General features: G+C 40.6%; 1 protein-coding gene across 1 annotated transcript; it reads right to left on the reverse strand.

Annotated features, from left to right (window-relative positions):
• Window positions 1–473: 473 nt before the first annotated feature.
• On the reverse strand, window positions 474–11,369 carry GLE1 (GLE1 RNA export mediator). Its single transcript, XM_074923508.1, has 16 exons — window positions 11,235–11,369; window positions 10,509–10,733; window positions 9,341–9,466; window positions 8,991–9,139; window positions 8,598–8,658; window positions 8,107–8,361; window positions 7,095–7,320; window positions 6,368–6,483; window positions 6,098–6,167; window positions 5,605–5,747; window positions 4,531–4,721; window positions 3,927–4,056; window positions 3,490–3,594; window positions 2,422–2,504; window positions 2,192–2,255; window positions 474–1,513 (listed from the first exon to the last, which is right to left on the reverse strand). Exons 1-16 carry the CDS (start codon window positions 11,361–11,363, stop codon window positions 1,445–1,447), a joined length of 2,142 nt encoding a protein of 713 aa, XP_074779609.1. The 5' UTR covers window positions 11,364–11,369; the 3' UTR covers window positions 474–1,444.
• Between the last annotated feature and the right edge of the window lie 149 nt (window positions 11,370–11,518).

Genomic DNA, 11,518 nt, shown 5'->3' on the forward strand with positions numbered 1-11,518 from the left:
AGCCAAGGTTAAAGATATTAAAGGCCCAAATTCCAAAGTACATGTTACAACCTTTTCTCAGAAATCTCAAGAGTTATATAAAAACCAAATTCAGATGCTTATATGGCCTCAACTCTTTCTACAGCTTCAAATGACGGTGCCTCTAAGAGTAACAAAAACCGATCTAAATAATTTTGACTTGCAACAGTGTATTGCAAAAATAATGTGCTACTTTCTAAAACTCAGAAGCAAATTTTCTCATTTTAGAGGCCACCAAAATAGTTGAAGGACAGTGCACCATAAATCAGACAAATCTCCCATCACTCCAATCTCCCATACTCTTGATCTCCTTTATTCACCAAGGAGCTGTAGATTTTCTTGACCATCCCTCTCCTGCAGAAAAAAACCCAACAAACTGCACCAGCTTCAGAATAAAAAGAAAAATAAAACTTTAATATTGAACAGGTTTTTAGAATGAACTCAGAATAAGCCACCACTGGTACAAAAGTATTACAGTACTTGATAGATAAAATATCCTAATATTTATCAATGAAAAAAAATCCATTTATGTAAAAAGATCCCTTATAAAATGCACTTTAGGTAACCCAAGCATACTATTTTCCCCTCAAATGATGGCAGAACATCAACGGAAGTGCTAGAATGGATATACTTTTTTTGCCACTTTTTTTTTTTTTTTTAATAAGAAAACGGATTATTAGCTTCCATCCATCTGACAGATAACGGACACAGAGTTTTTGTAGTTTCAGGAACTCTGCTCTTCCCCCATGGATTTATATTATCCATGCAAACCTCTTAAAATAGCAAATCTACCTCTCAAATCGAGAGTACTGCCTCTTGTGGAGCAAAGTTACATTCAACAGAGGCAAATGTCAACACTGCCAGGTCAAGAGCCTTTACCAATCTCACTGTAGTTTTAAGATGTTGATTCAAACACAACGCAAGTACGTCAGCAAAATTCAAATTGAATTACAAAAGACAGATGTAATAAATACAAAAATAAAGTTCTATCAGTAAGTTTCTGAGATTGATTACTCTTTTAAGACTTCATAAAGATGTGAGGTATTTTCACTTCCATGAACAGAACAGCATTGTGCAAATTTTCAATCCAAGAGTCTCTAATCTCTGAAGCCCAGAGATCACCAGGATACTATATTTAAAACATCGTCTGCACGTTTAAACATACGAAGGAAGAGTCTTTATTTTCCACAATCCACTACAGAAAAACTTACAGAAATCCAAAGCAAAGAATAACTTCCAATTATTTGCAACAAATTAAACTTAAGTTTATTCTGCTCAATGTAAAACTTAATTAAACATTAAGAGGTTGATGGAATATCTTCTCCACATTCCTCTACATATAAAATCTATTTTTTTGCCTTTACATGTAAACAGGAAGCCAGGTCTGAAAGTACTGACATCCAACAGGAAAGAAATATAAACTGATTTATGATTTCCAAAAGGAAGGCTGCAGAGTGCCCTTTGGCAACGGAATTTTCTTCTGCTCTAAACAATCCTAGTGGAGAGAGAAAGACAAAGAACAGAGGAAAAAAATAAATGTGTGTCTTAATTTTTCATCTCTTCTCAGCAATTTTGATGGCTCTTACTGCACACATTTAAAGCATTGCTAATGTAACAAAATTATTTTTGAAATGGAAGTACAAACTCTGATATTTTAATATCATAATCTAAGTCAATATTTACAGAACAATTTAATTAAGTATTTTAGTTTTGCAAGCTTTCTTTAAAAAAAAAGATGCAGAATACAATGCTAAATGAATGCTAGAGTGGTTCAAAGCATCTACTTCCTCATGTATCTAATCAGGACAACAGATAAAAACAAGAAAACCACTGATAAAAATAGCTGTTACAGAAGTGACTCAGCAGAATCATCCTCAACCTGCACTGTCCTCTCACTGCAACTAGCGTCACTGAACTTAATTTACAGTTGAAATACATTTTCTCTGAAAAACATTAGATTTGAGGTAAGAAAAGTGAGATGTTTGACATCATAACTACCATTAAGGTAATTCAGTAACAGAAAAATTACAAAAGATGGGTTACATCATAGTGACAGGTCTGGACTGTCAGGTATGCTGCAAGCAGCACCAGGCTCGTTATCAAAATGAGGCATATATTAAATGTAGAAAACATCAAAACCAAACCACTTGAAAACTAGAAAAACCCACTTTACCTCCATGAATTTCTTGAAACGCATTAAAGAGCCCATCTGTCCAGAGCTGGTGATTGCTTCAATTCTGCAGAAATAACAACATGTTTCAAAATTTACTTAGAAAGTTGGGTTTGATTTACAAGTGGGTGTGGGCGTGAATGGCAGAGTGGGAAAAAATGGACGAGTCATTTAAGAGCAGACACGAGTAAAAAACAAGGATTATTTCACATTCCTAACCACAGATACCTTACCTTGGGATATAGTCTTCTTGGATAAGCACCATAATTTTCCAGAACTGAGCCTTATATTGTTTCATGAGAGCGTTGCCACACACCTATGGTACAGAAATTCACAAAGACAAGGTTCCAGAATTGAGTTTCAGACTAACATGACACCTTCAGCAAACCTGTTCAATATCAATCACTTAATATTTTATCTAGACACTTAAAGAAATATACCTACGCCTACAATAAAACAAGCAAATCCTCTAAACGCCATTACTGCTACCAAAAATTGCCTTTTTTGCCTTGTTGACTGTGTGTGGTGGCCTCTGCTACCAATTTTATGTTATTCTTCCTCTCACCCCAGTCTCCCTCCAAAAATAACAGCTTTCTCAGAGGCCGTTTGCTAGGGCATGTTGTGGTCATTGCCCCACCTTGACTACTGCAGTGTGGTTTCATCAGCTTTCTTCATACGGTCAGTTTAGAGGACAAACATTCCTCAGACTTCACCACCACTAACAGAATTCCCATGGTGTATTTAACTTTGTACTGTACTTTCTCATTTCAACTTTTAAAGTTCTTTAGAAGGCATTTGCTAAGCACAGAAGCTGCCTGTGTTCAGCTGTGTTTGTCTCCCCCGACTTCAGCCTTTAACACTGGCTCTTACTTAGCACAGGCCTATATCCTAGGATACACAATTAATATACATTAGGCTCTGTCCTTTCCAACCCCAAAACCCCATCCTGTTTTATGAAGTAATTCAGCTGAAAAGGTCACAGGACCTCATTGCATTGTACAAAATGATGCCAAGTGCTGAGCAGACCTTATTCTTACAGGACTATGTAACTATTTTTAAAATATTGGGAACCTAAACGGAACCAAATACAACAGAAGTTGCATGTATAAAAACTTCCATTTTTAAATCATTCAGCTCCAAAGCTATATTTGCAAGAAGGTGGAAATTTTCACATTCCTTTCTGAAGGAAAAGCTAAAAAAAAAATACTATTAAAAAACACAATGAACCTCACCTCAGCAATCCCTTCAGAAACGGTCACCAGTTTAGATCTCTTTCATCATTAGTAATCCGTATCACTTACCTCCAGAAAATCTAGAAGAACTGTGGCTGTCACATCTGCCAGAGGCTCCATATTCAAGACCTGAGCAAGCCAGCGCCATCCATAGTTCAGTCCATGAGGATGTGTCTATAAAGCAACAAAAAAGCTACCCACCACTTGTTCTACGACTTGCAAAATGATATTATCAAAACAGGCAGTTTTCTCATTTACTTTCTTCTTTATAAAGTTATTTTACAATAGCCTAGCATAAAACTTGATCATTATGAAAATATAAAGGAAGGAAGTAAAGATCTGCACTACAAATTACTGAGCATTGCTTTGTTGGTTATGATCATCTCCAAATATATTATTATCCGGTTTAAATTGAGCACACTTTAACTGCAAATCAAGTTTACAACACGTTTAATAGACTCTTGGGATAATAACAAGGTTCTAATTAGAATGCCATATGCACATACCCCCTCTTTGTTTCCATAAGGCCACTGGAGTTGAATGATAGCAGCATAAAGACGAATCAGTCCTGACATCCGTTTAAGAAAGTGATCTTGCTCTTCCACCTTAGAATCCTTAACTTGATATCCAAGCATCCTAAGTATGAGAAGACCTTCCAGTATTAGTACAGCAAAACACATTCCTCTGAGTCCCTGCAGTTCTCAGCTTACTTTAAGTCAACTCTACTGAGAACAGGGATACTCCAAAACCACACACGGATTATTGCAAAGGCTGATCATTACTCTCTGGATCATATGTTCTATTATTTTATACCATGTAGAATATTTAGGTTATGTACTGGATATTTCAACTTGAATTAAGCTATGGCTATCAACTGTTCTTTGAGAAGGATGAGGAAGAGGAAGCAGAACACTTCCAAAGCTGACAGACACAGCATCCTCCAGGGAAACAGGGTCAGGGGAGCTGCACACTTGTGAGGGAATCTCCAGTCTGTGCCAGCACATCACAGTGCCTACATAATCAGAGATGGGGAAAAGTGGAGTTCACCCAGAAGAAGAGAGTCTTTACCCTTACAGGGTTCATGCTGAAGAAGCCCAGGAATAAATTTACCTTTGATACTCTTCCATAGAAGTCCCTTCTTTCAATGCAGGGTAAAATGGCACAGAATAGGGGCACTTTTTGTGCAGATGAGCTAAAAAGAGGTCTCCAACTCGAGGGTGTAGTTCCCAGATTCCTGAGGCCACCACAGCAATTGGGAAAGCTGCATCATGGTGAGAAGCTACTTCTTCTTCTCCTTGACTCTGTAGTGGGGGGGGAAGGAAAGTCAGTCCCCACCCTTCAAACCATTTGTCTGACCAAAAAAAAAAAAAAAAAAAAATCCTCTTTTTTGTGTAATTAGCCTCCGCTGAAGGATCCTAATGTTTCCATGGCTATGCAGCCAACCACAGAAAAGCTGATAAAGCCCTATGTCCTCAGGTCCCACAGAGGATGACAATAATCTTTGGTTCAGAACAGAAAAAAGGAGTTAGCAAATACAGGCACAAAGCGCAAAGCTGCACAGATATTTTTACTCCAAACAATCATTTTCAGATGTTTACAAATCAGTCACAGTTCTACTCTGTGGGCTAATTTACGCCCATGTTTGTCACTGCAGGGACAAAAGAAAGTTTCAAATAGCCCAAATGTAGCAAATAAAGACTACAAAAAAAAAAAAAAGCTAACTTCAAAAAGAAACTTAAACAATGACACTTCATTTCTTGGGAGGTGCTAACTACACAGCAGGGACAGAAGTTTGCCTCTTAGGCCTTAGCTTTCCCTCCTCCCACAATTCTGCCAAGACAAAGTTTTGAGCATATATACAATTTTGTAGTAGAACATCAATTAACTATCAACTTGTTTTCCACTAACACTATACCTACCTAGTTCAGAATATGTAAGGCTTGAATTTAAAACAGTTCTTCCTCTTAGAAGAGATAAAATAGGAGAGTGGAGGGAAAGAGAAACTAATTCTTTAACTTTTTAAAAAATCCAAAAAGCACTTTCTCCAATCAATATGGTCATTAATACATGCAAGCTAAACACCTAATTCTGTTCTTAGTAGTTGAAGACAGAGGACAGTGTCCAAAAGTACTTCTTGAAGCACTATCTACCTTTGCCACCCCAAGAAAGAGAACATTTCCTCACCACAAATTTCTCTGCAAGTTTGTAATAAACAAAATCCAGACCCTGTGGATGCTGAGTCACTGATACAGTTCGCCCTCCACTCTGAACAGACTTTCCAGAGAGCAGGTTATTGATCTTGTCAAATACCTCTCTCAGCTGAGAGCCTGCAAATACATAAGGAAGGTATGGAGAAAAGATTAGGAAACAGCAGACAGGTCTTAACCAGACCACATCAACTTCACAAAAACAAGACCTACATCCTGAAGGACGAGGCACCTCAAGCGGCATGTTTGCTACATCTGATTGAAGAAACTCAATCATGATGAAGCAAGATGCCTCTGAGGGAAGCAACAGACCTTCAGAACATTAGCAGACACTGCAAAGACTTCAGCTGTAGGCATAGCAGCTTTCTGCTGTAGGGATAATTATAGAAACATTTGATATGTTGTGTCCTACTAAAATCTTTACAGCACAAGGCATTTCAGTTGGATTGGGTTCTTGGCATTTTCCTGACCTGCTATTCTAGAGATCTGGCTCACAGGGATTGTAGCTGCTTTCTGCAAGTCTGTTTTTATCTTCTTAACCTGCAGAACAAACAAACAACAACTTTAAAAACCTTCACAGGAAAGTAAACTACTGTGATAGTTTGGATGAGCAGACTGTTAACAGTGGCTGCTAAGTTAGTTTTTTGTGGTGTGTTTTTTTTTTTTTAAATTAAAGCTGTCCTATTTCCCCTAGAAATTAAGATAATCCCTGTTCAGCAGTATTAATCGTTTGTTCATACCTCATTGTTGTCTTTGCAGTTGCTGATTTCACTAAAAGAAGCAACGCACTGCTCAGCAACACCTTGAAGTTGCTGGTACCACTGCATGGTACTTTCTTCTCCTTTCACCTGAAATCCTAATATTTAAAAAAAAAAAAAAAAAAAAAAGATGACGGTTAAGAAAGACCCAAAACTCTAGAAAATCGTAAGAAAATTTATTTTAAAAAATTGCAAGGAACTAACAGCTGCATGAAAGCTTTTCTCCTAGAATTTAGTTTAGAAAGTTATGTTCAGAAGTGAACTCCACGTTTGCAAGCTATACATGAGTCCTCCCTTCAGCTTAGTAGCTTATACGTGCAGGATATCTGGACTTAACTTACTGTCAAGAAGGAAGCCATTTCAGCAGTCTGTCCTTGTATGTGTTGTCATATCACGTGACCCATCTACACTTGCACAAAGGCCCAGTATTATTCTCTAATATTGCAATATATGGCACACCGTCTAGGAAGAGCAGGTTTTGCTCCAGTTAATACAGTCCATTTATGCTGCATCAGTTTAATTTAAAAGGTTTGCTGCCAGCAGTCCTACGCCCGTTTTGCTAGTTGGGCTAAAAGTAAAGGCTACAAGAAAGTGCACTGTCACAACAATAAGATTCCACAGTAGTATTTAACCTAACATTAAAAGAATGTGCAAGGAGAGAAAAGAGGGGGCAGGGAGGGGGAAAGGAAAAAAAAAAAATCCAACCAACCTTCCTTCTGCTGCTTTCCTGCTGACTGCTGTGCAGGGGCAGGAGTCTGAGCCTTCAACTGTTCTTTTTTCAGTAACTCTTTCTGCTTTTGCCTCTCTTCCTCTTCATCTCTCATCTTTTCTTTCACAGCTGCAGCGATTTCTTGCTGCATGCTGGATATCAACCCTCGCATCTCCTGCAGTGCTCGTTCAGTATTGGCCACATCCACTTGGGTAGGGAAACCTCTCTGTCAAGAAAAAGAGGAAGTAATATAGCACCAATCTTTTGTTCCACTATTTGCAGACCAACAGCAAACCGAGGAGCCTTTGAAGCATCAGCATTCAGATAATCTGGGAGCCAACTACACATTTTATCCTCTTTGGTGAATGTATCTTTTTCTCCTTTTCTGTACATGACATTAGTCATAACATTTGTAAATAATGTTAGTCCATGACTAGGTCTCACAAGATCTCGGACAACAGAAATTAATAACACACTTTTACAAGTATAAGGGAGCCCCAGTGCAAAGCCTAGGCAGCTTCCTCTGCAGAAACCCAGCTGTAACTAGCTGGAACAGAGAATTACCCTTATTATAGTGTTTTCTTTTTCAAGGTTTATATCCTACCTTTACATAGAGAAAAAAAATCTTCAAGGAAACCTAGTTACTGCAAAAAGGCTTACGAGTATAGGAGAATCATAATGTGTTCAGTATTTAACAATTTATGAACCACTTTGCTTCGATGGCTGTCTCAAAAAGGAACTTTACAGTATCAAGAATCTGCAGTATTTTAATATTCAGTCCTTCTCCTGTAGAACTCTTCATGCATTTTTATAAGCCATTTTCAATAGAACAGCTCAAGTACCACAGAAAAAAATTATTCTTTTAAATTAGGGACTTTATAGGGTGAATATCTAAAAACATTTCTGTGACATCTTATTTAACAGCCTCATAACAAGCTGCCTTTGAAGACAACTACAGGAAGCTTTATGAAGGAATTACAACCCATGTTAAAAATAACTCTACAGCCTCTACCTCGCTTGTGGTGCGGATGAGTCCTGACACCAGCCCACAGATCTGGTTGCCACGATTACTGTACGCAGAAAGATCGATTCTTGGCAAGTCTTTGTGTCTATAATTGGGATCAATCTGCTGGTTGAGCTGTAGCACTTCCTCCTGGATGGAATAAAGGCGACGCAATCTTTCCTGGCCCTCTTCCTTACGCAGACGCTCCAGCTCTTCCTGACGCTGCCTCTGCTGCTCTGCCTCACGCAGTTTGAGGTTTAATATCTGTGGAGAAAAAGACAGAAGACACACAAAATACTTCAATAACTCCTGCTCCTAAAAGGCACGTGCCTTTACTGCATTTCCACAACAGCGCAACAGGTGACTAGGAGAGCACCAGAAAATACATTCTCACTCTGGGGGTGCCACATAAATACAAATAAACCAATTGATCTTTCCAGTTCCCACTGAGAAGTTACAGTCTTTTATGAAAGACAACTCTTACAAGTCTCGTCTCAGACCTTAGCTCTGTGTCGGTGTTCTTCCTTCAACTTCTCTTGCTGTCCCTGAGCCTCCTTTAAGCTACAATACACATAAAGACAAAAAAAAAAAAAAGAAAAAAAAAAAAAATCAAGACATGCACAAGACAAAATACACACAGCAAGTTACTTTTAAAATAAGCCAGACTAAAGGAACTTTAACCTGTCACAAATACAGTCTTTTTCTAACCAAACCTCAACAGTAGCCAGAGACCTTCTCTGAAAGACAAACAATAACAGGATAGTTGACGTATAAAAAAGGAACAGGTGAGATTTTCAAGCACAAGTGACTAGCATAGAATTGTCAGGCACAAGAATTAATTCTGACTGTGATTAAATGCTATAGTATTTTAAAGATACCAGAGGTAATCTCACCTCTTCTCCATTACTTCTTGCAAATCCTGGAATTCCTGATGCTGCTTTAGCTCCTTCAGTTCATCAAAGCGCTTCAGTTGTTCACTTGCCAGGGCATACACTGCCCTCACCATCTGCTCTTGCTGCTCCTGCCGTTGCCTTAGCCCCTCCTGCAGATTGCAGAGGTGCCAGAAGCACCACAATGTAGTAAGCACCATAATTTGGACAGAAGAAAATACAAATTAAACTGCCCAAGGTGGGCCAACATTCAGGATAACTTACTGTCCTGCTACTTTTAACAGAGCATTGTTACAGCTGGTTGTGTAGCTCTCCTGTGATTCACATACACCCTTAATATTTTGGGTTTTTACCTTTCCTTTCAACCTGTGCATCTCTTCATACATCTGAATGCAGCCTTCAACCTCTGTAACTTTAGATGGCAGAACTGCTGGAAGGTCTTCCTGATCCATTTCCAGCAGACCAAGTTCATCATTTCCCTGTGTGGTCAGCACATAAGCAAAATCAGTGACTGAAAATAGTTACAGCAACTCATGGAGGAAACTAGGTAAATCAGGTCTCCTAAATGGCAAGTTATTTGTAGAGAAACAGATAAAGGAGTCAACCAATGCACACCTTTTTAGAGCAATTATATACCCCAGTAGTGTAGCCTCACCATTTTGAGTATTCTCCAGCACATATATGAGGTCGGGATAATTGCTTTTCCCAGTCACTAAAACTGGGAGCAGAGATACCAAGAGCCTACAGGACATTCATGAAGGACAACTGTCACCTAGAAAGGCGAGACAAACTCCCCACCTTCTCCTTACATTCAGTGACGATGTTACACTGGAAGAAGTCAAGACTGGTTTATGCTTTGAATCATTCTTCAGGAGAAGTCTTCAGACTCCATAACTTTTATCAGATCTTGCTATTTCACTAAGGTGTTTTCCTCTCAATATATTTCTTAAGTCTAAATGGGGCCAAGATGATGCAAAACTTTGCTGCTCAGTATCATTGTTATGCGGTGAAGTCACCATTTACTGCATAGAAATGGACATTTTGTTTCTTTCCAGGTGTTTCATCATTATCTCCACAAGTCAACCACTCATTGCCCAGCTTCCTACCCTTTTGCCTTGTCTAAGATCCATAACACATCTAAGTCATTCAAAGACTCCAGAAAACCCGGGGCGGGGTTCATGGTCTCTTACAACAGGCCTGACCCCGCTCTGTGACTTATCCCTCCAAATGGATGAATCCCATGCTGCTAATCCATTTAACTGTACAGCTCCAACTAAATTTTCCTTAGTTACAGTGAAAAGGGGAGTTTGGTTTTGGCCTACTATGAAACATAATTCTATGAAAATCTTGCTAATAGCAATTTTATCACTGCTTGTTTATCCTACAGAAAGTTGAAACTAAGCACAGTTTTCTCCACAAGTTAACAGAGCACAATCCAACCTTTATCAGACAACTTATGACAACAAATAAGCACATTTTTTCTCACAGCTGCTCACATACAGATTATAATCAGCAAGCTACCTTAGTTTCATTTGGGTCTGTAGATGAAGGTGGTGAAGAGCCCTGCTGGCTAGCAGATGTGATCTGCTCCAGAGAACAGGACCGGTTTGTGAGGGGAGTGGATCCTTTAGGTGTTGAACTTCTGGAAAGTGTGATTTCTTGGGCTGATTGCCCAATCACTCTGTCTAGGACCCAGCCAGAATAAGGGGACAGCACAAGAGGAGATATGCATCCTTCCAAGATATCCTGGAGAAAAAACATTTTCTGTGAACCCAAAACATATCAAAAAAGCAGTGAAACATTAACGCACGTTGAAAACATTCACACAGGTCAGCAGGTGTTTTATAACCGCAGCTCAGTACCCCATTTACCCATTTTTTCTCCCATCTTTTCAACACTTTTCCCAGGCTCCTCGACTTTTGCAGGACACCAGGACTGACACGCGTAAACCTCCGCCGGTAACGCCTCCTCCGCTGCACTATTTAGCCAGTACGAAGGAGCCAGGACCCGACCTGGGCGGGGGGGGGGGGGGGAGCAGCGGGGCCCAGCCGCGGACATGCAAGGAGGAGCGGGCTGCGGGGATAAGGGCGATTTACGTTTTTCAAGCCCCGTTAACAAGACAAGGAGCCGATGTACCGCCGCTGGGACGGCGCCTGGAGGCCCTACCCACGGGTCCCCCCGTCAGCCGTCCACGGGACGCGCCGCTCCCAGTGAGCGGAGCGGGAGCTGCCAGGAGCGAGCCCTCACCTCATCCTGGTGCCAGTGCCGGTAGTACTTCAGCCGGCCCTTGCTGGAGGCGCGCAGAGCCTCCAGAGTCTTCCAGCGGAGCTGCCGAGGCTCCATGGCGATCCCAGCCGCGTCGCCCCACGGCTCCATGGCGACCTGACCCGCGTCGCCCCGCCCTTCCGCTTCCGGGTCACCACCGGCCGCTTCCGCACGGCGCGGAGCGGACCCCAAGAGCGGCGACGGCTGCCCCCTAGCGGCCGGCGGACCCCTGCCCCTCCCCGCCAGCGCCGCGGGTTCGCGTCCCG

Source organism: Athene noctua, chromosome 20 (genome assembly GCF_965140245.1).
Source record: "Athene noctua chromosome 20, bAthNoc1.hap1.1, whole genome shotgun sequence".
NCBI lineage: Eukaryota > Metazoa > Chordata > Aves > Strigiformes > Strigidae > Athene > Athene noctua.